General features: G+C 58.4%; 1 protein-coding gene across 3 annotated transcripts in view; it reads left to right on the top strand.

Annotated features, from left to right (window-relative positions):
* Window positions 1-26,787, top strand: part of NPHP4 (nephrocystin 4) — a 129,170-nt gene extending 102,383 nt beyond the window's left edge. Inside the window, exons 18-31 of one of the 3 annotated variants that reach the window (XM_036925417.2) lie at window positions 1,382-1,542; window positions 4,655-4,835; window positions 8,955-9,080; window positions 11,670-11,881; window positions 15,752-15,978; window positions 16,207-16,378; window positions 17,188-17,271; window positions 22,115-22,271; window positions 22,859-22,944; window positions 23,474-23,559; window positions 24,387-24,558; window positions 25,145-25,324; window positions 25,568-25,711; window positions 26,312-26,787. In XM_036925417.2, the coding sequence (XP_036781312.2) occupies window positions 1,382-1,542; window positions 4,655-4,835; window positions 8,955-9,080; window positions 11,670-11,881; window positions 15,752-15,978; window positions 16,207-16,378; window positions 17,188-17,271; window positions 22,115-22,271; window positions 22,859-22,944; window positions 23,474-23,559; window positions 24,387-24,558; window positions 25,145-25,324; window positions 25,568-25,711; window positions 26,312-26,452 (2,129 nt within the window). In that variant the 3' untranslated portion in view covers window positions 26,453-26,787. Of the gene's footprint in view, window positions 1-1,381; window positions 1,543-4,654; window positions 4,836-8,954; window positions 9,081-11,669; window positions 11,882-15,751; window positions 16,379-17,187; window positions 17,272-22,114; window positions 22,272-22,858; window positions 22,945-23,473; window positions 23,560-24,386; window positions 24,559-25,144; window positions 25,325-25,567; window positions 25,712-26,311 lie in introns of all 3 variants that reach the window. The other 2 variants (XM_057499651.1, XM_057499652.1) reach the window with 2 other exon arrangements.
* The last annotated feature ends 767 nt before the right edge of the window (window positions 26,788-27,554 follow it).

The following is a 27,554-nucleotide window of genomic DNA, read 5'->3' as shown; positions in this document are numbered from 1 at the left end:
GCATTTGGCCCACAAAGCCCAGATCCCGTCTGCATCTTGGAGCCAGAGGCATGACCAGCCAGGAGACCTGTGTCTGAGCTGCTCCTTCCCCTGCCGCCCGGCTGGGCCCTGCGTGTGGAGCGGTGGGTCAGTGTGCCACTGGGCCTCGGCCTACAGGCCTTTGTCCCAGCCCCCACCGAGCCCCGGGGGAGCCAGCCTTGCTAGGGAGGTGTCATGGGACTGACCGGATGCCGGTTTTCAGAGCTGGCCCAGGTGCGAGGGTGGGGCCGGGCTGGCCTCCACTGGCCCCGTGACTTGGTCGGGTCGCCGGGAAATGTGACACCTGGGCCGGGCCTGCCCCTGCAGTGGCATCGCCAGCCCCTCCCTTGGCCTTTGTCCTGACTCCTCACTGCCCCTCCGCCCTGTGAGACGTCCCGGGAGCTCTCCTCCTGTGGCCAAAGCCAGGCCTGAGCTGCTGGTGCTCCACTCCCCGTGGGCCCAGCGGGGCCCTCCCTGGCGCCCCCCAGCACCCCCTGTTGTGTTCCGTCCTCACCCAAGCCACTGCTTCCCCTGAAAACACTGCCCTGGTCTTGCGAGCGCTGCGGACATTGCCGTGTGGGCAGCCTCGGAGCCAGGTGGCTGGCGGTGGGTGCAGGTCTGAGCCCCGCCTGAGGAAACGTCAGCCCCTCCCTGCCCAGAGTTAGTGTTCTGCTCAGGGGGGCTTCCTAAGCATGTCACAGTATTGATAGAAAGGGGACACATGTTTGGAATATGTTCCCTGCACATTGACTAATGGTGATTCCAGTGGCATTTTTGTCAGTCTAGAATTAATGATGATGCCACCTTGGGAATTTGAAGGCAGGGGCTGCCCTCTGGTTCCTGTGTCGTAGTAGGAAGTCTGATAGCCAGGAGTGGCCCGTCGGTAAGGCCGATGCTCCCCACAGGCTGGTGCCGTGGCATCCCAGTGCAGGGGGACGGACCTCCTGAGCAGTGTTGCTGAGCTCAGTCTTGGTGTGAGCTCCGCACGTGTGCGTGTGTGACTATGCAGACTATGCTCCTTCTGAAATCCTGTGTGTGCACAGTAGCGACTTTCCTGGGCAGCCCCAGCAGGGTGTCTGTCCCTGGCCAGCATAGGCTGTTTCCCAAGGACCTAGTGAAAACCATAAATCTTATTTTGGGAGGATTTTATAGTATGTATTGGTTAGAAATGTGGTCTTCTGAACATGACATTTCATTTTGTTAATTTGGATATTTTATGATGTTTTGATGAATGTGTTTATTAAACTGTAGCTATGATGGAAGCAGAAATTAGTAATAATTTTCGACCAGAGGTCTCTTCAAAGTGTAAAGATGATAAATGACTCCAATTACTTTTGGACTCATTTGGGGCCTCTTCGAACAGGTTCTGCTGGCTTTCAACTGAAGTACCTGGTGGATCCTGGATTCCTGAAGCCCGGAGAGCAGCGCTGGTTCGCCCGCTACCTGGCAGCGCAGACCCTACAGATCGACGTGTGGGATGGGGACTCGCTGCTTCTCATCGGGTCTGCAGCCGTCCCGATGAAGGTAGTTTTTCTGTAGGCCAATCGGTCAGCTGGCGTGGCCCCCTGAGCAGGTCTGTCTGCTGGGGGTTCATTGTCCAGTGCTGGACTGAGGTCCGACTTCTATGTTCAAAATTTAAAAACACCTCTGAGTTCTTTCCCCCAAAGGAAAAGATTTTTACAAAATCTAAATTATATAACGCTAATGCTAGGTTATCTTTAATCAGCTACCAGTTCCTCCTACAAACTGGCCTTCTAGGTAATGTCACCTTTGCTTACACTGATGTCAGTTCTCCGGGGGCAGCCCCAGGTCTGCTCGATACCACGGGTCTGGCCCACACAGGATGCCTTCAGCCTGGAGGGAAGGGGTGTGTGACTGGGTGGTGTGTGGAAATGCCACCTGATGCCTGGTATAGTTAATTGAATTGTGCTTTTCTAATTCTAATTAGAATTGGAATCTAACTGTGCAGCCCATTCTGCTCATTAACTGAAGCCTAAATGCAGGTGTTTGGTCACTATTCTTCCCTGGGTTCTCCCCATGCCTTTGCTGTTGCACGAATGGGAGGGTCACCACGGGGTTACGCAGCAGCCTGCAGCCTGATGTCCGGAGCCTGCTCCTTCCAGCAAGTGGTGGGGGCGGGGGAGGAGCTGGCTCTGTGAGGCAGTCCCTGAGTTTCTCTTAGGCTCTGCATGTTCCTTTAATCCCGTGGGGCTGTTTTCCAGCCTTGCCCCTGCAGCAGCCAGCGTGGTCCCCGAGACCTATGGCTCTTGCCCATCAGTGCCCCTTCCCCATGACAAGCCATGGTGTCCCGGCTGCACAGGCTTCCCTGACACCACGTGCCTCCTCTCTGGGGCGTTGCCTGCTCCCCACGCCCTCCCTCTGAAGGCTGACCCCACTGCGCCATTTCTGCGACCCCCATGCCCCAGGACTCTGTGCATCCCTGAGGTCACATCCCCAGGGGAGTGGGAGGAATTGGCGGGCACTGCACGCGGAGCACTGGGCGGCCTCCACACGCTCTGAGGACTCAGCACGTTCTCCTCCCTCCTCCTGGTCCCTTAGTCCCTGCAGGGGTCAGGTGCTTGTCTGCCTCTCACACTGGCCACTGATGTCCAGGAGGGTGGGAATGGGATCGCCACTGCCCCATTCCTAGCAGATCCTGTCCCTAGTGGCCACTGTATGGCTGAGAATGAGCAAATGGAGAGAGGGAGGGATGTGGCAGGTGGACAGACGGGGGAGGGATGTGGCAGGTGGACAGACGGGGGAGGGATGTGGCAGGTGGACAGACGGGGGAGGGATGCGGTGGGTGGGCACACGGGGGAGGGATGTGGCAGGTGGATGGAGGGTGAGGAGGGATGCCCGAGGCAGTGCCTGGGGCCCTGGAGGGGCAGAGAGGAGCCCCCTGTGGACTTTGGGACCTAGTGGCCCCCACTTTCTCCCCAGTAGAGTCCTCAGGTCCCTGTGTGCTGTCACTTGGAGATGGAGTCATTCCACCTTTTCCTCCAGGAAGAACCCCTCGAACAAATACTATTATTAGTTTATTGATGCAGACTTGGATAAATTAAAATTAAATTTTACATTTAAAAATCATGAACTGTAAAATGTATACAGAAAAGATGGAAAATGTAGATAGGAAAAGCTGCCACTGTAGTCCAGGCCCTGAGAGGGATTGCAAGGGGTCAGGTGCCATGCAGCCCCTGATGTTTCCTGAGATGCGGTGTCGCTGCTGCCCTGTCCCCGGGGCCGGGCGCTGCAGCCGGTTCCCATAGAAATGTAGCAGTGCCGTCTTGGAGTCCTGTTTTGTCCTCAGCTTTAGCTCCTCTCCTGAGCGCAGACAATGCCCGCATTGCCGGGGTAATAGTGACACTTGCTATCCTCTGGATCCACCCGAATCCTCCTCTACCTCATCGAAGGGCCCTCAGCCCAGCACTGAGGCCGCTCTGCTGTTGTCCTCACGTCTGGCTGGGAAACTGAGGGAGAAAAAAAAAATGCCACTGGAATCACCGTTAGGCAATGTGCAGGGAACATATTCCAAATTCTGACAGTAGCAGAGCCTGGCTTTCAGCCCGGTTCTGACTTGAAAGCCTGTGCTTTCTACATTTCGCTCTCCCCAAAGGAGAACTTAGAGGCAGTGTTTCTAAGTCAGAGGTGTGCAGACATGACTTGGGCGCACAGCTGGTGGGCACGCGGGCCAGGGAGCCCAGCAAGACGCCCTCCCTGCTGCATTGCCAGGCCCTCACAGCCTTGCCCCAAGGCTCCCAGACTGTGAGCGTGTCTGTGTTGAGTAGATACTATGGACAAGCACTGCTGAGTTGAAGCATCTGGAAGCCCCCAGACCCACGAGGGAGGGGGCAGAGCTAGGCACCTCCACTCCTAGAGGTGGCACTTGTGCTGCTGAGGAAGTGCAGGAATTCCAGAGCCCGAACCCTGGTCTGGCCCCACATGCCTGCTTATGCATGAGAAGTGCCGGTTGGCTTCCCAAGACCTCATGGGTGGGGGTCCCAGCTGGGCCTGGAGGTGGCCATGGTCGCCCCACCAGTGCAGGCCTCACTAGCCCCTGGTCCCAGGCAGAGGAGTGAGGGCTGAAACTCGGTCAGCAGAGGAATCCATGCTTGGGAGGGCCCTGGTGCTGCCCAGATCTGCCCTCACCCGGCCCTGGCATCCTGGGCCTGTGTGGATCCTTGAGCTCTGGCTGCAGCCGCCGCATGGGCCTCCGCTGACCTCTGGACCATCTTCCCACCCTATGAAGCCCACTGCTTCTGGTCCTGAGGGGTGGGAGCTCTGCGCTCTGCACTCTGCACCCTGGCCCTAGTGTGCTCCCCAGGCTTCCTGCTTGCAGGAGCATCTTCATGCTGAAAGTTCTGGCTCACTCCTCCTGGGAGCCCTCGGTGACCCTGAGAAGGGGTTTGCTCTGTGTCTGTGCCTCTTTCTGTTGCTCTGTCCTGTCCTCCCCGTGGAGGGGCCTTCAGGAGTGGGGGCTGCCAGGCCCATCTGTACATCCCTGGTGTTTGCTCAGCGGGTGGTCAGGTTGTACGTTATTAAAGAATTGGTAGAAAAGACCCAATGGCAGGACTCAGGTTCCCAGAAGAGGGAGGGCCCTGCTTTGGCCGCCCTCTGATCAGCGCTCTCTCCTGTGCAGCATCTCCTCCGCCAGGGGCGGCCAGCCGTGCAGGTCTCATATGAGCTCGAGGTCGTGGCGACTGAGTATGAGCAGGACACAATGGTGCTGAGTGGAGACGTGACCCCGTTTGGCAGTGTCAAGCCCATCGGCGTGTACACGGTGGTGAAGGGCCGGTTGCATCTGACCTTGGCCAATGTGGGTAAGAGTTCCCAGCAGCTGTGCCTGGCCTCACGTGGTTTCCTAGACAGCTCATCCTCCTTGTTGGACAGTGACCTCTCTTGGGGCAGTGGCCCTGTTGTGGGCATCATACGGTCAGTAGGGAGTCAGAAAAACTTATTAGCTTGACTACTGAGCTCCTGCCCTTAATCACTGAGCATCTGCCCCTGACCACTGAGCACCTGCACCCGACCACTGAGTGCCTGCCCCTGGCCACTGAGCACCTGCCTCTGACCACTGAGCCTGCCCTTAACCACTGATCTGTTCTGGTGCCAGTTTGTTTGGTGTTCCAGGGCCTGGGGTTCTGAGTCATCTTGATATTGTCCACATCTTATTCTTGGGGTGATCCACAGGGCATCTCCGTAACAGTTCTCAAAGTGACTGTCTCCAGGAGAGATTGTCATCTGGAGTTCCAGCCCCCAGAGCTGTCTGGTTTTTGAAGAGAGGAAAGAGAAACAAATGTTCCTAATCCTCACGCAGCTTGGGAATAGGGGGGCAGACAGGTGCTCCTTTGGCCCCCAGCACTTTGTGCATCAGATGGTGTCCCGAGAGCAGAGCAAAGCCCTGGCTGTCCTTCCCATACTGGGTGGGCTGGAGTTTGGGCTGGGTGTGGCCAGGATGGTCCTGCCTGGACTTCATGCAGGTCCGGCTGAGGCCCGTCGGACAGGGCATGCCTGCCTGTACCTGCCTCGGGGCGGAGGGCCAGAGTGGGCTCCTGTGGGGCTGGTGACCAGCCCATTCAATCTCCCTTCTGGGGATGGTGGAAGGATTGGAGTTTTTTTCCAGGCAAAATTGAAAGCGGGTCTAAACCAAGCTGTTTGAGGTTTCTGGGGCTGTATACATCTAGCTGGGACTCAGACCTTTCTGTCTTAGCGGGGAATTTTCCATCCCTCAAAACCCAGCCTGCTTTGAAAGCCTCAAGCCCTGTGGGCCCCACTCACCTGAGTGGCAGCATGGGGGCGGGCAGGGCTGGGCAGGGCAGCTGCAGCAGGGGTGGGCGCGCTGCCCACCTTGAACCGCTTTGAAGTTTCTGCCTCCTTGTTTACAAATGTAGGATCCGAGGCAGCCTTGAAAACAGACAGGATGGAAACAGCAAAACTCAATTAGATGCTGAGAAATAAATGAGCCACATGTGAGCAGCAGACATCACTTAACAGTTCATGTGGCTGAGGGGCTGCAAGAAGCATTCTCCTCCCTATAGTGCATCGGTCATTTTTATATTCGATTCAGCAGCCTGCAAATGTGCAGTGACTCCAGGTTTTAAAATCTTATCTTCAGAAGAAAGATTAGCTCTATTATGTGTTATCTTAAATTGTCATTTTCATACTTTGCCTGCATGCAAGAGATAAGCTCACGGGAAGGAGGGCCTGAGACACCCAGCCTGAGAGGCTCCGACGCGAGCCGACGGGTGAGATTAGCAGAGGACGCAGGCCACGCAGCATGGCAGCCTTGTGGTTCCTCTGCATTTTTGCACTTTTTGAAAAAAAAAAAGTGCCTTTCTTTCTTTATGAAACTGATTGTTAGGCACCGGGTGGCAGGCGCAGGCCAGCAGGTTGGGCGGTGGCCGTGTGAGCCCTCAGGTGACAGGTGTGAGGGGAGCTGGGTGAAGACCAGCGCTGGGAGCCCCGGCTGGGGTGCCGGCCGGCTGGGCCCTGCAGCAGGCTGCCGGCTGCCGTGCTCTCTGCCCCTGCCCCGTGTGCTCCAGGGTTGTTGGTCTCCATCACAGATCCGGGGGCTCGTGAGGACCCCGCTGATTCCTCCTTGTGACTGTTCACCCCAGCAATGGCCCCCATGACCTAGCACAGTGGTGAGAAGATTAATGGGTGGATTGATAGCGGGCAAGTCTGAACTCCTGCCTCGCCTTGGAGTCTGTCCTTGGTGAAGGACTGAGAGCCTGGGAGATTGAGCTGCTGTCAGGGCCCAGAGATCCCACGGGGGCCAGAAGAAGGTGTTTTGGCAAAGACTTAGTGGCCTCTGTCTGCCGGGGAAGCTGGACACCCCGAAGAGTAAGGGGGCAGCTGTGGGTGGTGCCGGTGGAGCAGAGCCAAGGCTGAGCACAGCTCAGATCCTGGGGCTGCTTCACAAGCAGCAGAGCCGGAAGGAAGGGCCCCGGTGTCCGCAGGGGCCCAGAGCCCGCACGTGGGAGCCGCATGGCTGGTGCTAGAGCCAGGCAGCCAGGAGAGCAGGGCCTGGCTGGGGGGAGCGCCGACCTGCGGGGGTGCTGGGCAGACTCCGCTGTTTGCTGCCTTCGGCCAGGTCGATGTGGAGGTGACCAGCCAGAGCAGCAGGAGAGGCTGTAACTGCCGGCTCGCAGGCTGGCACTCAAGTTCCCTGGGAAGAGATGCCGGGTCTGCCTGTCACTGGCCTCAGCCACAGAGGAGGGAGGGGATGGTGCTGCCGTCTGGCTGTGACAGTGGCGAGCGCCTGGCCGCCAGAACTTGGGCCCTAGAGTTGGCTTCTCAGCATGTGCAGGACAGGTGGTGACCCTGTGCTTCCCTCAGGGAAGAGTGTGGAGTGCGAGCTCCTGCCTGCCCTCGGGCTGACTTCCCCAAGCCCTTCGCCAGGGCTGTTTCCTGAGCTGTGGCACTGTGGCAGGGCAGGTGAGCAGGGCGGCTCCCGCCCAGGAAGGCTGGCAGGAGGGTCTGCATGGTCTGAGATTCTCAGAAAGCACTTGAGAGGACCAAAAGCAGGTAGACAGGATGACTGTGGGTGTTATCGGGGGAGGGTGCTGGCCGCTGCTTTACCAGCAGCCTTTGATCCGGGAAAAGCAGGTCCCTTCTTGATGTGGCCAGGGAGGACCGCAGGGTGCCTGTCATTTCTGAATCTAGGCTTTCTCTACCCCAGATTGGAGTACTGTCCTTGCTCGTCTTTTGGGGGGTGGTCTGCTGTCGCACCGTCTTTGGGGTCTACGGCTGCCGTCCCCTGGGGCCTGCATGGGCAGCCCCCACTTGGAGCAGCGCCCAGCCTAGACCTGCCTCGGAAGGGTGGGCACTCCCTTCCCGGCCTCAGCTTGGAGCAGGGCTGGAGGGACGTTTCTGTCAGGCAGCTGGAGACAGAAGTTCCACCTTCGTCCCCGAGAGGCCGAGGCTCATGCCTTTCGGGTGGTGGGCTGATGCGCCCAGTGTGCGCCCTTGGAAAGAGCAGCATCGGGCAGGTGGATCTTGGGGAGGCAGAGGAGGAGCAGGACTCGGCAGGATGGCCCCCCTTCCCTCCCTGGGGCAGAGCAGAGGTAGGGCTGGAGGAGACGTGGAGAGGTGGGGACGGGCACCCAGGAGAAGGGTGCCGCTTCTGACAGCTTCTGGGAAGGTCACCAGGATGCCCCCGGCCTGCAGGTGTTTGACCCCATCTGGCTGGAATCAGGGAGATCGGCAGTGAGCTTTTGTGTTTGGAACTTGAGTGGCTCATTTCAGAACCCGACCCCACCAGCGGCTCTCACCTCACCATGAGGTGGAAGTCGGGTCTGCGCAGAGGGTCTGTGCTCTGTGGGCAGGAGTCCGGCGCCCCGGGACAGCGTTCCTGCAGGCGAGCTCTTCTCGCCCTGGAACTCTGTTGGCCAGCCGGGGGGCTGCTTGCTGTCCGGCTGAGGGAAGGGTGGTGCTGTGCTCTGCCTCCGGGCAGTGGCCACACCCCGGAGCAGCCTCGCCTCTCTCCAAAGGCTTCTTTCTGAGGACAACTGAGGAAGAAGGGTCTGGCTGTGGAGGCTGTTCTACCTGCGAGTGTGTCCGGAGTCAGACCTTTGCAGAAGTGCCGAAAGGCCTTCCCGCTAACAGCGTGACATTCAAAAGGCTGACGTCAGAGTTTGTGAATGTGCCTCATCCCAGGGCTGCTGGGGCTGGTCCAGGGACAGAGAGAGTCTGTGCAGGTGCAGTGTGAGCGTCTTGACCTTGAAGACGTCACGGAAAAGCAGACACTGCCGCTCAGATGGAGGAGAATCTGGGAGAAAAGCATCCACAGATTCAGAACCACATGGGGTTGGGGAAGTTAGTGGGTCAGGGGGTGTGGATGGGCCCTTTGAAAGCTGGAACCCCGTGTGGGCTAGATTGATGTATTTCATTGGACTCTTTGGCATTAATATCTTATGCTGGGGCTGTTTTTAATTTAGGTCACATGTGTGAACAGAGAGGGAGAAATTCCAGCTCGTTGCCACCTTCCAGGTCACGGGTCATCTCGAATGATGGAGACAGCCGCTTCGAGGGAGGCAGCCTGCTCACTCGTGGGGGCCCTAGATGTGAGTAGAGAGGGTGCAGGGCCCTGCTGAGCAGGGTGGTTGTGGCTAGGTGGGGTCGAACCAGAGGCAGGGGCTGCGTGTGCTTGTGTGTGCCAGTGTGTGCACACATGCGTGTGTGAGGGTAGGTGCAGGTGCACGGCGTGCCCAGCTCAGCGGCCGCCTCGGGACCCGCAGGCTGCGCTTGTTCACCTCGTCCATCAGACCTGGCACCATCTACACTGGGTTCTGGAAGCTGCCTGGGCTGTTCCGTAGAGAAATTATGATCCTACAAGTGGCATTTGTTTTTGGTTAGCTGCTCATCTTCAGGGGAAGAGGAAATTAACCAAGATCAGACTGAACATAGACTGATTTTTTAAAAACTAATTTGAAACTCTCCGCATTGTGCAGAGGGCTTACTGACCAATTACGAAGCTGGGAAATAAGGACCAGAGCTTGCTGGAAATCCTTTTCCTGGCAGGAAGTTCTGCAGTTTTTCTGTCCCCTTAAGATGATCTACAGACCTGAATGTCAAATGCTTGTTGGAATGGAAAGTGGCGACTGCCTTGAAGTAGCGTCTCCGCATGCTGCCGGCCATCTGCATGAGTCCCGTGAGCTTCCTGTGCCGGGGGTCCTCTGACTCTGGGCCTTGAGCCTGTGCCTCAGGAGGAAGCCCCGAGCTGTGGCTGGTTAGAACTTGGGGGCCTTGGCTCTGTCTTGGAGGGCCTCCGGGATCCCCTGCGTTCTCTGACACTCCAGCCACACCTTGTGGGCCCTGGGACATCCCCCCAGGGCTGGGGGCCCTGGAGGCTCAGTGCTGAAGGGGGTCTGAGATCTATGACCCTGGAGGGCTGGGAGTCTGTCCTGGGCCAGCCTCCTCACCTCAGTGTTAGAACCAAGGCAGGGGAGGGCCGGTGACCTGCTGGCTGTGGGGTGAAGGCGGTGGCCTGGAATCTGGATTTCCGGCTCTGGGGCCAGTGCTTCTCCATCCCCAGTGGTCCCTCTGATCACCAAGAGAATGGATGGTGAGGAGCCCCTGCACTCTGGGAACAGAGCCTGAGCATACTGGGGAGACCCCCAGTCCCGGGGCTGGCAGGCCAGGGCCCCACCAGTCAGTGCCGGGAGCTGTGACCCGTGAGGCTGGTGGAGAGCCTCCAGGGCCTCGAGGGTGGTGAGCTGTCTCATCTGTTTGACGAAAACTAGAGGATGGACCCCGCCCCATCAGAAAGCCCTATCTTCACCCACTGGGAAGATTCTAAAGGTAGAAGTTGTACAGAATTTTAAAAAGCGCTTCCTGGCCCCTCACAGTCGCCCTGGACTCTCATTCCTGGCCTCTCTGGAGCCAGTGGCACCTCTGACCAGAGAGCTCGTTGCTTCACCCCCGGCCCAGCTTGTCTCCTGCCCTGAACCACTTGGGACCGTGGACCTGGGCTGGACCTCCCATCCCCTCGTGCCTGAGCCCCAGAGACATGAAAGTGCTCTTTTGGGTGGCCATTTAAGACGTCTAAACCAACTCATGGTGTCTGAAAAGCAGTTAAATGCCTTTAAAATAGGATGGTGCTGAGGAACCTGGACATAGCATGTGTTTATTTGTAATGGAGTAAGATGTAGAAAAACTGGGGGGAACTGCCTGGTGGAGCACGTCAGTAGAGGCTGCAGGTGTGTGCTGGTGGTGTGGACTGGCGGTGGAAGGAGGGTGGCGCTTCCTCGCTGCGGGTGCTGGTGGCGTCCAGGAGTCAGGAAGGGCCCCGACCCAAGCTGGGGTGCTCCTTCGCCTGCTCACGTGAGCCAGGCTGAATGGTGATCTGGAAATCTCATGTGTCAGCTTGTGACATGGTATGTGCCATGCGTGGCTCTGTCCCTGGCACAGCCACTGCAGGGAGATGGTGCAGCCCTCCTGCCCAGGCCTGGGCTGTCTCAGCCCGTCTGCTGCACAGTGTGCAGGTGTGTCCAGGGTCCGAGTAGAAGCCCTGAAGGAAGACATGCTCTGGGGGCCAGGCCATTGAGAGGCAGCCGGGCATGGAGTTGAGGGTGTGAGCTTGGGAGCAAGGCATGGTCTGGGCTTTGCCCACCCTGACCAGCCTGTTGGCATCCAGGCGAGGCTGCAACTCATCAGAGCCCCCAGTTCCTGATCGGAGTGTGGAGTCTGTGATAGCCCATGCAGGGTGGGTTGGAGGACCCCACGGGGCAGTGTGCCTGGGAGCTCAGAGTGGTGCCCGGCATCAGGAGGTGCTCGCTAGAGGGGCTGCACGGAACAGGGCCAACAGTCCTGGGCGAGGAGCCATTAGACCCTGAGAGAACCCCAAGAGCATGAGCTTCTGGAACACTGCCCTTTTTGCCCCAAGAGAGTCACCTAATTGTGTATTAATAAATGGTATCCAGGGACCAAGATTGGAATTCCTTTTATTTGAGAGGGTGGTAAAGGGAGGAATTGGGTGGACACCAGGTTATGAAATTACCATCTATATTGACACCTTAGAATGCACACAGGAGAATGAGGTGCACTCTGAGCTCCTGCCCCTGGAAAGTGGTTCTGGGAGGCTTGTCTTCCTGTCTGTTTAAAGAATGTTAGCCGTGCACTTTAACCTCTAGCTCCCTCTTTGAATCTTCCAGCAGCAAAAAATGTGGTCCAAGCGCAGAAGCTGGCAGATGTGGATAGTGAGCTGGCCGCCATGCTGTTCACCCACACCCATCTGGGGAGCAAGGGGCCCCCGGGTGCCGGCCGCGAGGTGGATGCTGTCCGCAGGCGCAAGCTGGAGCGGATGAGGTCCGTGCGCCTGCAGGAGGCCAGAGGGGAGCTCGGCTGCCGGAGGACCAGCGTGGTGGTGAGGGCCTTGACCGATGTGCGCTTCCCCAGGCGTCCTCGTGAGCGGAAGCTGCCTTGTCCTCTGCCTCTTCGCTTGCGTGGCTCTCTCTCCCTCCCTCCCAAATCCTAGTTGCAGAATGTAACTTTTCAATCACTGAAGGAGGTTTTCAAGTCAGCTTACCTGGAGAGCCTTTAACAAAATTCTTGGGCTGTACCCCTGCAGAGTCTGTTTCCAGTTGGCTTGGGGAGGGTCCTCGGCTCCTGGGCTTTTAGGAAAGTTCTGTGGGGGATTCTGAGGGTCCCCGGGACTGGGGAGCAGAACTGTGACTGCTGTATCACAGTTGTCCAAGTAATCAAGTAATATTCTGATGAGAAAAATGCCCATTTTTTTGGCTTAAAATATAAGACCCTGTAATATTTTTTAAGTCAGAAATGGGAGAAGAGGATGGTTGTACCTTACAGGCTTGTAGAATAAAGGAGTCACAAGGGTCTTGAGAAAAGCCTTCTAAGACCACCCTCTACATTAAGACAGATGGCGCCCTCCTCAGGGGCAGAGCCTGTGCTGACGCCACGTGAACACGGTCAGCTGACTCTGCTCCGTCCCCCTGCGTGCTCCATGCTCGGCGTGCTCATGGTGAGGAGGCCCCCTGCCTCTGGTGCGAGGCGGAGGGCGCGAGGCAGAGCCCAGTCAGCGAGCGGAAGACTGTTCAGTCTAACGGGAAAGGACAGGGCATGGGCTGGGCGCCCGCCTTGGCCAGCAGGATGAGCGGGTGGACTGGCAGAGTGGGGGCAGCACTGTGGCCACGGACTGAGGGGCCCGGCGAGCTGGGCTCGGGCCCCCTTGCGTACAGGCCGCTCCCTGCTCCCTCCCTGCAGCCGCAGCCTCTGAGGGTGGGGCTCTGGGCCTGGTGCACCTCTGCTGCGGGCTGGGCGGCCACCTGAGGACACCAAGAGCCCTGCCTCAGAGAGATGGGCCTGGCCGTGGTGGTCCCTGTAAGGAGAGCTGTCAGCGTGGCTGTTGGTGGTATTAAAATGGTCAGGTTCCTCTTACTTGATATGTACTGACAGGGAAATCAACAGCTCAGGACTCTCAGCTTGAATAGAGCAGTAAATTTGAAAGTAATTGGATTTCTAAATACAAGAAAAATTTCCACTAAATTCTAATGATCTACCTGGGTTGGTAGCCCTGGAGAATTTTAAGGTGAAAGTAAGTTGATTTATCAAACACATGGTAGTTTTTCTCCTGTCTAGAGCTTTCAGATCTCTTGAAGTGAGAATGCTGTGAAGTCAGTTGGTCCTTCGGAGGAGTTTGGTGCAGGACAGCTTTTAAGGCCGAGTCCGTGGCCTGGACCTTTGCATGTGTGATGAGGTCATGGAAGGCTCTGGCACTGGGCCTCGTGCATCGGGAGGCAGAGAACAACTCAGCGAGTGGCTTTCTTCCCTGACAGTCTTCACAGACTTGAGGGGGGCTGAGCATCTCGGACTCCTTGGGGAAGGTGGTGTAGCCGCGGGAGAAGCACGGAGCAGGAGGCCAGACGCCTGTGTTCAGAGGCCTGCTGTGCCTTGGGGGTCACAGACCTCTTTGTGAGAGTCTGGCGCCCGGACAGCGGCTGGCCCTCATGACTGCCTTTGGTCCGTGCCAGGCACTGTGAGCGGGCAAAGCCCCAGCCACCGGAAGGCCTTGGTCTGAGCACCTTCTCCCTGGACCCCAGGCCTGGGAAGAAGAGCTGGCAGGTCATCTCCTTGTGGGGGTTTCCCTGGAGCCTCCAGTGATGGAAAGCCCGGTGCTGGTCTGCACAGCAGCCGGGGCCCAGGTCCCAGCCACCACGATATCCCGGCCCTCTGAGCCCGGCTCCCACCCAGTCTGTGACCTCAGTGCCTGCATGGTCCCCACCCCTACCTCCGCCCTCCATGTGCTCCCTGCAGTGATATGCCAGCAGCCCCGGATCGGCCCTCGGAAGCATGCGCAGCACCAGCCCCCCGTTTTAGGTTGTCACCCCCACCCCCAAGTGCTGCAGAAGGGAGAGCTCTACTTCCTAGGAATCCCAGCAAGTTGCTCATGGTCTCCCTGCTCTGACTGGGTGATGAGCCCATCCTTGACCGGGTCCTGGGGACATGCGGTGGACGTGCCGCCTGGGGGCCTGAGGGGTCCACCGAGAGTCAACCCCCTTGCCTGTCTGGGATTTGAGTTGACTAAGAAACGAGACGGGCGTATGGCAGAGAGAGCCGGTGTCGCCGCTGTGCCAGTGACTCTGGTGATGGGTAGAGCGGGTCCTGGAGAGCTGGCTGGTGTCTGCAGGCAAGGTGTGTGTGCTGAGCCTGGAGTTGCTCTGCAGACTTGCGCTGTCCAGCTGATGCCAGACGGACAGCAGTGGGCTGCCTGCACCCACAGGGTCCTCCTCACTGACCTTGCCACGTGGCCAAGAGCGGTGTGAGGGCCTGATGCTGTCTAGGTGTGTGGGTCCCAAAAGGAAGAGGAAGGGAAGGACAGGGCTACGCCTGCCTGGTTCATGCTCCAGAAATTTCTTTCAAATAAGTTACCTCATCTCCTGTGGGTGGAGAGAGGCCGGGGTGTCAGGCTACCCATTCCTCTGTGCTGTGGTAAAGAGGACAGAGGACGGGGCAGGGACAACCCCCAGGGTCCCCATCTGCTCTGCGGTAACTGGGGAGTGGCTGTGACCTTGCCCTGCACCGTGGTCAGTCTAACACCCACCTTCACGTGGCCTCTCCCCTACAACCCGCAGCGTATCGTCCTGGGGGCCACACCGCCATGGACAGTACAGGTTTGTCTCCTCCACTTGGGGGTGGGTCTGGGTGACACAGTGTCTCAGCTCAGGGTTGAAAAGCCACTCCTGTTCTGTTTGCCACCCTGAATGATGGCCGGTTAGCGCAGTCCACAGAGGGCCCACTCTGTGGAGAAGATCTAATCATAAAGTGCCCGCGTGGGGAGGCCTCAAAACCAGGCATGACTGCCCTCCTGTTCCGAGACCCCCACAGAGAAGTGAGAGGCTCAGCTTCAGTCTCCTTGCCAGGGGTGTGGGTACTGGAGAGCCCGCATCCAGAGCAACTCGAGTAGGAATTGGGTTTGTCACCCCTTGATTTGAAGCCCGGGGCATTCAGGCGGCCCTGCCTTCTGAGGCCTGAACGTCAGCATTCTGAAGTCCTAGCCCTGGGCCTGGCTGACTCCCCAGTGCAGGGGTGGCCTCTAGGTCTGAGAGCTTGTAGAGCAGCCTCCTGTGGGCCTCCCTTACAAAAAGAAGGCATACGAGACAAAGAAGCCCACGTCTAACCTCTAGAGCATATACGTGCTGACCAAGCCCATAGGGGCCCAGAGCGTCTGAGGAGGGGGTGGGTGACGGGTGTGCGGCCAAGCCCCACTAAGGGTGCCCGTGTCTGAACTCTGACCCAGAGGTCAGTCAGGCCCACTGGGGACTTGGCCCACACACAGGGTCTTGCCGCCATGCTGCGGACCTTGGCCGGTGATCCTGTCACCAGTCTTAGTTTTGAGGCCATTCTTTCCTTTGTTGGAAACCTTGTCTTTTAATTCCCCACTGTGCCTGGGTCCAGCCCTGAGGCTGGGGGAGCCCGATGGTAGCTGGCATTCGTATCCTCTCGGGAGTGTGCAGGGCAGACCCTACCGCCTATGGTGGAGCACCTTGGGGACAGGCCAGAAGTGCCGCAGACCTCCCTGAGGAGGGTCAGGCATAGCCCATTCTCTCTCTGCTGGAGCTGGAGGTGGGCCAGTCCCACCAGCCCACGCGGTGGAAGAGGGGGCTGTGCTGATTCCTGAAGACATTTAGTATTGGGGTGTGGGCATGGCCAGAGAATAGCCCTCAGGAAGGAGAGCGTGCCCCTGACCGTGGTCCCTGTTGGGTCCTGTGTCCTGCAGGCCCAGCAGAGCATCTGTGCACAGCACTCGAGGGGGCTGCAGGTCATCGCTGCCTACCGGGAGCGCACGAAGGCTGAGAACATCGCCAGGGTGCTGAGCCTGGCCATCACCAAGGAGCACACGGTCTATGCCACGCTGGGCACCGCCGAGTTCTTCGAGTTCGAGCTCAGGAACCCCCACAACACACAGCACACAGTGACCATTGAGATGGACAACCCCGAGCTCAGGTGGGAGCTCCAGGCGGCCCGGCCTGGCCCCCAGCCGCCACTGGGTTGGTGGCAGATGACTCGGTTCTGCCTGAAAGCTAAGCCCATCTTGTCCCTCAAGGGTCCTGCCCACTCTGCTCCTACCCACGCTCCTAAGTGCCCCTCTCTGGGGGTTGGGGGGGCCCGTCCCCTCAGGGGCCTTCCTGGCGAGAGCGTTCCTGCCTCAGTGCTGCGTCCCCTGCCCCCCAGCATCGTCGTGGACAGCCAGGAGTGGCGGTACTTCAAGGAGGCGGCCAACCTGCACACGCCGGTAGAGGAGGGCATGTTCCACCTGCAGGGCGGCCTCGCCCCCCGGCTCTTCCTGCGCCCCAGGGAGACTGCCCACATCCCCTTCAAATACCAGACCTTCTCTGCGGGTCAGGTGGGGACGTCTTCTCTCAGCCCACAGGCTTGTCAGGCGCGCGGGAAGACCCCATTTGGCTAGATGCTGTTTGCTGGGTCACCGAGGGCCGGCCGAGTGTGCACGTGTTCCTGCCGTGCTGCACAGCCTGATGCGCCGTCCGGCCCCCGGGCTCTGGCACTGGCACTGTGCACCGCAGCCTGACGCCTCCCCTTCCCTGCGAGGTGGGCCTCAGGAAAGACTAGACCAGGTCCTCTGAGTGCCCCCCACTGGACTGTAACGGGCTTCCCTCAACCTCAGCTTAGCCAAGGGTTCCCAGCCTCCCCGGTTAGTGCTGGTTGCCTGCTTCTCGCAGCAGCAGGGGGTGCTCCTCTGCACGAGGTGCAGAGACCTGGGGGTTTCATGTAAGTGACGGGTGGGTGCAGGGGGGGATGTGTGTGGGTCTGATTGACCTTTTGAGGTCAATTCTGTGGGATAATGATCACTACTTAAGTGGGCTTGAGGAGTTCCAGAGGCTCCCAGATTCCCATGCAGGCTCTCTAGATGCCTTTTTGGGACAAGAGGTCCTAAGGGCAGTGGTGAGGACCCCAGGCCTTTGGCTCCAGACAGCTGGGTCACCACGTCCGGCTTGCCGGTCTGCTCACGGCCACCTCTGCTTCCTCCCTGGGCCGTGAGGCTGGATTGTGTCAGTAGCCACCCAGAGGGTCACTGTGGGAGCACACGGGACTGTGCACTGGGGCCTTCGGCCAGGTGGCAGCTATAATGCAGGGAGAAGAACCTGCACCCCAGGCCTCTGTCTTGTGACCCACTGGGTTGACTGGCTCCCACAGGGCTCCGCCGAGCTGAGGTGTGGGAAGGGTGCAGACGTCGGGTCACCTGGGAAGCCCACTGCAGCGCCCACGAAGCATGCCAAGGTAAGGGCCAGACGACAGACCTGGGACCCCGGTGTTTCCGGAGTCCTGCCGTGTGTGCCGGTGTCCTCTGAGCGGGCTGAGCGAAGGGTTCATGAGTTCCCCTGTTACTCGGGCCGCTGGGACCTGGCTGCTCTGCCCTTCCCTGTGCTCCTAGCAGGAGGGCTCGGGCTGGGGACAGGCCACTGGAGTGCGCTGTTCAGGTCCTGCCCAGGCAGTGACAGTCTGGGCCGGTGCCTAGCCTGGAAACGTCTCCCTGGCAACTTGCCGTTTTGCAGCCCTGTGTGCAAAGCCAGAGCCCCTGGTGCCTGCCCGCTGCCCTGAAAGAACAGCTGTCACAGCCCGTGGACCCACACACAGGGGCGAGCCTGGCCCTTCGGACTTGGTCCCCAGCGTTCCCGCATTATGTGGAATCAGCGTGGTGGGTGGGCCCACTTCCCAGAGTAAGGCTCCAGCCTCCTCCCCCTCTAAGGGAGGGTGTGCTTGTGAGGTGAGCACTTACCAACAGCCTGCGGCGGCTGCCCCAGGAGGAGCTGGGGGCACTGGGTTTACAGGGCTTGATCAAGTGTTTTCTTTGTAGCCAAATGCCTGTTGCAGTAATTTGAAAGTAAGAACAAAAACCTACCCTTTCTCCCCAGCCCTGCCTGGAGGGCGGAGTATTTCCAGCAGGGACAGTGGCTCCGGCTCCCCGTGTGGCAGCCCTGGGCCCACCTCAGCAGTGAAATTTTGTTTTGTTTTAAGTGAAGGTGCAGCCACAGCTTTGCCTTCGTCTAGGGAGCGTGTAGATTTAAATGAGAGGCTAGTACATTTTTCCTACATGAATTTGGAGTTTTAAGGCCAATCCCAGGAATCTTAGGTGTTCACCCATAATTCATTGACATGATACCCTGTTGCTCCATGAAACCTAGAGCTTGTGTATCCTGAGAATGAGGACTCTCGCCTGTCGCCACAGGAGAGCCACCAGGTCACGCGGGCCTCTTTGGTCTTCCCTGCATACCGCCAGGCCCTCCTAGCCTTTCATGGCTGTACTATTTTTAAGCATACTGGCCAGTTATCTTGCAAAAGTCCCTCCACTTGGGCTTGTCTGTTGGTGGCTCATGATTAGACTCAGGTTACGCTCTGGGGCAGGGAGAGCACAGGAGTTTGTATTCTCAGGACTTTGTCGGGAGGGATAGGATACTGGTTGTTTCATTACTGGTGGTGTTACTGTGTTATGGTATCTGCTAGGCCCCCTCAGTATGAATTAGGGAGTACTTCGCATGTGATAATCAGAAGGTAATGAGTAGGTTCTGTGGGAGGTGCTGAGACTGTAGACGGGGCCCAGGAGAAATTTGATTCCTGCTGGGTGAGCCATCCGCGCCAGGGCTGCCTGACGGGGATTTCCAGATCCACCTTGCCTTTACACGTATGACCGGTGTTCTGAGTAAGACAGAGCTTATTTCTTGGTGCCCGTCTGGGCCATGAATTCCTGTTTTAACCAGTGGGTTATAATTTGTTACTGTTGTTATTTGGTTTGCTGCTCATATTGTTCCTGACCCCCCAGTGGCGGCCGCTTCAGGATGGCATCTGTGTCCTTTCAACGTCTCCCCGTCGTTCTTTGGGGACGTCTAATTGCCTGGTGTACAAGGCGTTCCAGGGTCGTTTTATGCCTTCCCTGCTCCATTTCTGGAATCAGCCATTTAACTAAGCTCCTCTTTTGTGGAGAATGGTACTTAGAAACCAAGGTCTGGTGTTGGGTGTGCGCCTCACTACAGTGTCCTCACCTCTAGTTCTCAGCAGAGAGCTAAGGAGTGCATGTGTGCATGGACATGCATGTCACAGCTCCCTATCTGCCTACTTACGTCAACGGCCATGCATTCCCAGCAGGGCTTCTAGTACCAGGGGGCCTGTTCTAGCCGCCTTTCCCCATGTTTGTAATTCCCGTTTGCCAGTGGGAAACCTGGCTCCATTATCTTCAATATATGTACTTTGCTCCATTCCCCTGTAGATGACCAACCCACCGACTCACTGGCCGGTCCTTCCGGTTCTCGTGCTGCTGGCCAAGCTGGCTGGCGTGTGTGGGCCTCAGATTATCAGTGCCAGCCGCAAACGACCCTGCAGCTCGAGGTTCCTGGGTCGTCCTTTTTGTCCTGAGTTTCAAATTTATTTAAAGAATTTTTCTCTGTATGGTTATCACCAACTTGATATACAGCTAGGTTTGTTTCATTTGTTTTCAGTGTATATAGATCCTTTGTTTTTTTTCTTTGATTTAATTTAGTTGTTTTTAATTAACTATAAACATTTATATGAATCTAAAATCAAACTGTAAAATGAGATATAGTCCAGAAGATCCTGCTTCCATTCCTGACCCCGCTTCTCTCCCCGTGTGTGTGTGTCACGTGCACTCGCGTGCAGGCCGTGCCCGAGGTCCTGGGTCTGAGCCGCGCCCGCCCTCCACTCTTCCTCCGGATGCGCAGTGAGCAGCCGGGCCTCCTGCAGCTCCACCGTGTCCCTCTCTGGAGGGGCCGCCCCATTTTGCACTGAGGACCATTTTTGAAGCTTTTACTTGATGTACAAATGTTGTCAACTCTTTTAGATCTTAGTGTCATAAAAACTACAGGGAATATGGAAGCTCTGTCCAAGGCTTCCCGTTATATGCAGGTTCTCCAAAGGCAGGATTGTGGTCTGGCTGTTTCCGTGGGCGTCCCTGCTGGGCTGCTCTAGGTCTGGAGGGAGGTTCAGCCGGGTGGGTCTTCCTAGGCCGCAGGTTCTTGGGTCTGGGTGCTCACACCTTGCTGTCACTCGGGACCCTTGGCCACTCGGACAGTGGGTGGGGCCCCTGGTCTTGTGTCCAGGCCCCCGGTGTGGCCTGGGACCCTGCTAATAGCCACCCATATGGCTTCCATTTTGGTGGGGAATGATCATACCTAATACAGGAAATAGTCATGCTGTGGAGAAAAACACAGCAGAGCAGGAGGGGCCACAGGAGTCATCAGGAATTCAGGCAGTTGTGTCTGGAAACTCTTAACCTGATGACTCATTTTCGTAGGTGCCCTAGAGTGACGGATTGTGTGCCATAGCTGCTGTGGGCTGGATGCACCCTGTCCTCCCGCCTGGCTGCTTACCCGGCCCCGCTGAGTAGCCCCGGGAAGGGCCGCATCAGCAGCCAGACACAGGAACCACACAGCTTCTTTAAGGGAGAACTTAATACAAAGCATTGTTAACTCGGCATAATGCTGCCGACCGGGTCACTGGAAGAGTCAACTCAGAACTCCAAGTTTTAAGGAGGTAGAAATGGCAGGAAACCAGTGACCTGCCCCTCCTGGTGCTGGGGAGCAGAGGACGAAGCTGGACATAATGATTCAGACACTCAGAGTGGGAGCAGAGGGATGAAACTGGAGATAAAGATCAGATGCTCAGAGGAAGGCCAGTGGGCCTGCCTGAGATCCAGCCTATGACGGGGTGTGGTGGGGGGTGCTGCCCGGCAGGTGCCGGGTCCTTCTGGGGGACCTGACAGGTCTGCAATGCTGGAACCTGCTAGGAGAGGGACGGCTGTGTGGGACCAGGAGGGGAGCAGACGGGCAGGCAGGCCCTGCTTCATCCCTGGGCCTGGCCGTCCCCTGTGGCCAGAGCTTCCAGCAGAGGCTGGTGGGGCAGACATATGTCAGCCCTGAGAGCAGGGCAGAGTGGGGCGGGCGGCGGGCAGAGACCCTGTTCTGACCTGGCCACAACAGTGCAGCAAGCAGTCGCTCATTGTAGAATGGAAGTCTGGCTGTGCAGCTCTGGGTGTGCGGTGGGAGCCTGTCCCAGCTGGACCATGAGGCCGGGCGGGCGTGTGGGACGAGCAGGAACAGCCCTGTGGGGTCATGGCTCTCAAGTGGGGCTCCAGAGAGGCAGAATGAAGCCCAGTGTTGTTTAAAGACCCACAAGGGGGGAAAATACCTGGGGACGGTGGCCACGGAGTTCGGGATGGCAGCTCTGAGGTGTGGCAGGCCTGCCTGCATCAGGTACACCTGGGGCACAGAGAGCTCGGCAGTGTGGATGGCAGGCTTGTTCCAAACAGGGCCACAGGCTCATGGTGGCCGTCCTGTTAAAATTCATGACAACAGATTTTTACGTATAGATCCTTTTATATGTGTACATCTGAAAGATTTCTCAGTAAAACTTACCAAGGCAGAGGAACGTCCTTCCCAGGTGGCGGGTTGTCTGGGGGCCCAGACTCGGCCCTGACGTGGGAAGGATGCTCGGCCCCAGGCGCTGGGCTAGGTGCTGGCGCCCAGCATGGGCCTGCAGCACACACCGGGCCAGGCTGAGAGAGTGGTCTGTTCTCTCAGCTGTCCGGACCAGCACCTCTTTTGAGCACATGAGGTTTTTAGTGAGCAACTTCTTTTTTGAAAAAGGAAGTTTGTGTGTCCAGCCCTTTGGCCCAGGTATGGCTTCCTTTAGCCTCTGGACTGCATGTGCTCAGGGCAGCGTGTCCCACCGCCCCCGCGAGGACCTGGCTAGGTTCATGCGCACGGCAGGTGTACCGAAGGTGGGACGTTGTCTGAAGGCGTGTTTAATGTTGGGGCTGCCCACCGTTCTCACTGGCATTCTGGGCATGTACCTTACTCACGAGAAGTAGCGGCAGGCACATTGTGGGATCATGCCCACATGCAGGCCTGGAGCTGAGCGTGTCCTCTCCATGTGGGCACCTGCTGCAGCGGACCCTGTCCCCCTTTCTGACGATGCCTGCCCTTCCCACCTCATGGGGGCGAGTGGACCCTGCAGGGACCCCTGACCCTCTCTTCACAGAGGGCGCGGTGTGCGCTGCTGCCCACGAGCCTGCGTGCGCTCCTGATGCCAGCGCCACGTGCCCTCTTGGCAGGTCTTGTTCTGCGGGAGCGGTGGCAAGCCCATGGCTGTGCTCTGCCTGACGGTGGAACCCCAGCCCCACGTGGTGGACCAGGTCTTCCGCTTCTATCACCCAGAGCTCACCTTCCTGAAGAAGGCCATCCGCCTGCCTCCCTGGCACACGCTTCCAGGCAGGTTTTGCCTGTCCCCAGGGCTGGCATTTTGCAGGTTCAACAGAAGGGAAAAGTTTTCCCAAGGTGACAAGGGTATCATTCCATCATTCCCTGATGCTACTACTCCAAAAACATGTGACACACCTCTGACTTCTGCCCCCTGCCCCTATTGCTTGGAATGGGACCTTCTGGTCTCTGGAGGCAGGGTGTATGCATGGCTAGCTGACTGCCCTCCTCAAACCCACACCCGTGGGCTGGGCTGAGGGTCTTGCATGCCATCCGCTGACACACTTGTTTCCGTCTCTTGCCCCACAAGCCACACCTCGGCTTTTGTGCCCGGCGCCTTGCTCCATGGCGCTTCCCTTTGCTGTTTGGTGACTCCCTTTGGGTGAGTCCCCGAGGAGGCGGCAGAGCACAGGGAAGGGCTAGACGCCCTGCAGGCGTGGCGTGGGGTGGAGGGGGCATCAGCTGTTTCCCCAGGAGGTGTTTGTGAGCACCAGTGATGGGCCAGGCCTGTCTCAGACCACGATGTGACACGCAGAGCCGTCTGTGATGCGGCCAAGGCCTCTGAGAGTCATTTGCTTGTTTCTGTGTCCCCGCTCCAGGTGTTCCAGTGGGCACACCCGGCTCAGAGCCCCCGGTCCACGTCCGATGCAGCGACCCAAATGTCATTTGTGAGACCCACAGTGTGGTAGGTTCTGTTGAGCCCCGGCCTTGGGCAGACCCTTCCCAGCCGCCCGCAGCCCTGCACCCCCTTGGCCGCGGCCGCCTCTTTTCACGCTTTCAGTGAAGGTGTGGAAGGGCCGCTTGGACATCCTCAGGAGAGCTTTATGAGCTCATTTTTTCTGCTGGCAGATCAGTTCCTTGGTTATCTGAATTTAGATGAAAAGAAAAGGCGTGAAGCACAGTGACTAAAGTGAACAGTAATTAAGCCACTGATTAATTGCCATTGAGTGAGGATAACAATAACTGTGTTGTGACTGGTCAGGAGGCTGATAATATCTCCTGCAGAATATGATTGTTGGACTCGGTATGAATCAGGAGTTAATGACTTTTGCTTTTGCACTGAAAACAATCGTGAATTTTGACTAGTACAGAAAATGAAACATTTGTTGGGGGCAGGGAGCTTGGCTCACACCTGCTTTCACCTTGAGTGGACTTTGGGGGGCTGAGCTCAGAGCAGAGACAGCGTTCTCGTGATGTGCCCCCCTGTCTGGCAGGGCCCCGGGGAGCCGCGGGACGTGTTCCTGAAGGTGGCTAGTGGTCCCAGCCCAGAGATCAAAGACTTCTTCATCACCATTTACACGTAAGTGCGTGAGCCCTGTGGTCCGGAGACGTGTGAGGGGCGGGAGCTGCAGGGTGGTGCTGGGCCTTTGCTGTGTGAGCTGAGTCTGGGGCCGGCAGGGGCCTTGCAGAGGGTGCCCTCTGCTCAGAGCAGCAGCAGCCCGAGGGCGAAGCAAAGCCCACCAGGGGGAGAGACTCGAGGCAGCTTCTCCGGAACAGTGCCCGGGGCCCCCGTCACTGCGGTCCGCCCAGGGGGATGGAGGGTGGCCTGAAGACTGACTAGCGCGCCCTCTGCTTCCCTTACCCTCCGAAATACCCCAGTCCCGATACCTTCCCCCACAGTCGTGCTTCCCAGCCCCTGAGGACCCTTTCAAATGGTCGCAAGCCCTTCCAGCAGAGTGGGGTGGGGAGGGCCTGTCAGTGCCGTCAGGCTGAGGGCTGCATCCGGCCACCACATGCTGTGCGGCCACACCAGAGGATGACCCTGCGGGGCAGCGTTACCAAGGCCCTCTTCACAGTAAAGGCTGGTCCCACAGCGCCAAGCACGGAGCTCCTGCCCTCAGGCCCGTGTGACCTCCAAGCTCATGTTCTGGCCCACGTGTGCTCTCCCTGGCCTTTGCCTCAGGGACCGGGGTTGGGATTTAAGTGGCCCAGGATGCACACTGCCGTCATCCACTCAAGGCGTCCCATGCAGGGTCCAGTGAGGCATAGGCCTGCAGCCCTGGCCCAGGGCCTTCTGCGGAGGGGGACGTGCCCCCCAGGTGGCAGCTGTGCTCCAGCCCCGACTCGCGGCCTCTCCCCGTGGGTACTGCTGCCCCCCGACGCTGCTGAAGGCCTCTGTCCTTGCAGGGACCGCTGGCTGGCAACACCCCTCCAGATATGGCAGGTCCACCTGCACTCCCTGCAGCGTGTGGATGTCGCCTGTGTCACAGGCCAGTGGACCCGCCTGTCCCTCGTCCTCCGGGGGACACAGGCAGTTAGGAAAGTGAGAGCGTTCACCTCACACCCCCAGGAGCTGACGGTACGTCGCTGGACTGTCTGGCCCTGGGCTGCAGCCCAAGGCTGGTCCTGAGGACAGGTTCACGGCTCCTTCAGGCGGAAACCCTCTTTGGCAGAGTCTTCTCTCAGATTGCCTTTTATCTGTGCCATCGTGGGATGATGACATATGAGTCCCAAGGGCCAGTGTTGAGAATCACGAGAAGTTGGTGTTAATAGTCACCCAGCACAGTTCAGGCGGCCACAGCTCTGTGTCTGGATGACGAGGGTGTGCAGATCCCTGCGCGGGGGCCGGCGGAGAGCCAAGTTTGCAAAGGTGCCTCCTGCCCAGGCAGCCCTGCCACTTAGGGGGCCATGTCCGCACGGGAGGGGCACTTGCCCGACCCGACGGTGACATGGTGACACGGTGACACTCTGCGGCGCTGTCTCTGACAGTGGGCTGGCTTCAGCTCTGCGTTTTCTCTCATGCCCCTCTGACCTTGCGCAGGCTGCGTGCCCCCTCAGAGCAGGTCGCCCTGGGGCAGCCGGGGCTCTGTTGGCTTCCCTCGGGCCCCGGGGCTGCACGGCAGAGGGGCCCCATCTGACCCACTTCTCTTCTCTTGTTCTTGAAGACGGACCCCAAGGGCGTCTTTGTGCTGCCCCCCCACGGGGTGCAGGACCTGCACGTGGGCGTGCGGCCACTCAGGGCGGGCAGCCGGTTCCTCCACCTCAACCTGGTCGACGTGGACTTTCACCAGCTGGTGGCCTCGTGGCTCGTGTGCCTTTCCTGCCGCCTGCCTCTCATTTCCAAGGTCTGGAGGGAGGGGTGGCAGCGACCCTGGTACAGGTGGTATCGCCTGATCGTCATCGGGCTGGTGACCCAGGCCTGCCTGGGTTCAGGGAGGAATCTCCTCCTCCTGCCCTCTTGGGCCCAGGGGTTGGGGTGGGGGCTGCTTCTGACCTCTGAGGCCCCTCAGCTGGGAGCTCAGTAGCTTGCCTGTTGTATTTATGGAGCCGCCCACGCAGAGGAGGTTCAGGAAATGCGTCCCCCACAGGCCTTTGAGATCCAGCTGGCCGCCGGGGAAGGTCAGGGCGCCAACAAGCGGATCACCTACACCAACCCCTACCCCACCCGGAGGACCTTCCACCTGCACAGTGACCACCCCGACCTGCTGCAGTTCAAGGAGGACTCCTTCCAGGTCAGCGGGCGGGCTGTCTGCACGCGGGCCCTCCTGCGTGTGGGCCCAGAGGGCAGGGCGGCCAGGGCTGCATTTTGGAGCAATTTTATCTAATGATGGTGGCCTTCCAAAGGTCCTGGGGGTGAACAGTGCCTTTCTGAGTCAAGTGAGGCTTTGAAACAGTGAGGGTCACCTGCGCTCTGCTGCCCGCGCCTGAGCCCCCCCCGTCTAGGCCCCAGTGAGGGTCTGGGCCCAGGCTGGCCTTCCAGGCAGTTTCTGCACTTCTATTCAGAACCAACCCAAAACTTAGCCATTTATGTACCGTGAGTGTTTTAGGGAGAGAGTTTCTCCCGTCGTGAAGTGTCCCCTGAGAGTGAGAGAAAAGCAGCTTGTCCCGGGGCCCCCCAGTGGTGGGGCCAGAGGGCAAGCCTTAGGACCGTGGTTGGGGGGTGGTCCCGGCTCCCGCCACCCAGGCCCCAGAGGCTGGAGCCCACGGCTGAGAATCCTGTCAGCCTGTGTGGCCTGCTGGGCTTGAGAAAATACATTTGCGTGCGCAGAAGTGGCTGGAAGCGGGAGAGGAGCTGACAGGGTGGGTGCTAGGATTCCGATGCCTGCTTCCAGGTTGAGGGGGGAGAGACCTACACTATTGGCCTGCGGTTTGCACCGTGTCAGAGAGCTGGGGTGAAGGAGATTCTGATCTACATCAACGACCACGAAGACAAAAATGAAGAAACGTTTTGTGTGAAGGTCACTTACCAGTGATGGCGCAGCCTCTGGGGGCCAGCCGGTCTCTGCAGCTGCCTGGGGACAGCTCGCGGCTTGGAGCTCATGTGCTCACGCTGTGGACCCTCGTCCCCTCAGATGCCCGCCTGGGTGACCCCCGGACTTGGCCGAGGGGGGAGGGGCTCACTGCGCCTCAGTCCCGCATCCAGATGGGGTGCTGCTGGACCCCACGTAGCGGGAACAGGTGCCTGGCGTACAGGAGCCCGTTTCTCTCTGCTGCACAAAAGGGACTCACTGTCTATGACGTTTTGATTTGCTTTTAGCAAAATATATTTTATGAATCATCTTAAATGATAAAATTATATCTCACTGGATTTTTACAAAATATTATTTGCTATGCAACATTTTATACTACTATCACTTCATACATTTTTTTAAAAGTTATATATAGAATACTAAATTTATATGTTTCTTTTCATGGTTTTCTTAAGTGTTTTCCACTGTTCTCCCCATTGTCAGAGATTTTCTGTGCACTGCATAAACCTGGCTTTCCCTTGAGGGACACTCGGGTGCGCTGGGCCCACAGCCTGCCTCCTGGGGGGCCTGACGGGAGGGGCAGCTCTGGCCACCGCCTCTGTTGGCACATCTCCTCCGTCTGCCTCCCTTGCCCCTCCCACCTCCTCCACTAGGGGCCCTTGGGATGGCGTGGGGCCCACCCGGGAAAGCCGGGCCAGCTGCTCCGTCTCAAGGTCCTCAGCTTCGTCCCACGGGCACAAACCCCTTTCCCTCGTCAGGGCACAGTCACAGCTAACAGGGGTTAGGGCGGGGACACCCCTGGGCCATATCCCCACCACAGCCCATGGGCTGGAACGTAGTCACTCCGAAGGGCCTGGGGAACATTGTCCTCCTTGCAGGTGGTCGTGTTGCCAGGGAATTTTGCGGGCGGTATTGCTAAGCAGGGCAAGAGCAGGTTTTGGGGGACAGCCGGCAGTCTGCCAGTGTTGCTGGTGGGATGGTGGGAAGCGGGCCACTGGAAGCACGCTTAGGGGATGCGGACAGGACCTGGTGATGGTCATAACCGAGGGGCAGAGCATCATGAGGTCTGATAAACAAAAACTGCACCTTCAGTCTGTAGGAAATA

The sequence above is a fragment of the Manis pentadactyla genome, chromosome 4 (assembly GCF_030020395.1).
Source record: "Manis pentadactyla isolate mManPen7 chromosome 4, mManPen7.hap1, whole genome shotgun sequence".
NCBI classification, from domain to species: domain Eukaryota; kingdom Metazoa; phylum Chordata; class Mammalia; order Pholidota; family Manidae; genus Manis; species Manis pentadactyla.
The sequence above is the reverse complement of the archived record's forward strand: the minus strand, read 5'-3'. Positions and strand labels throughout refer to the sequence as shown.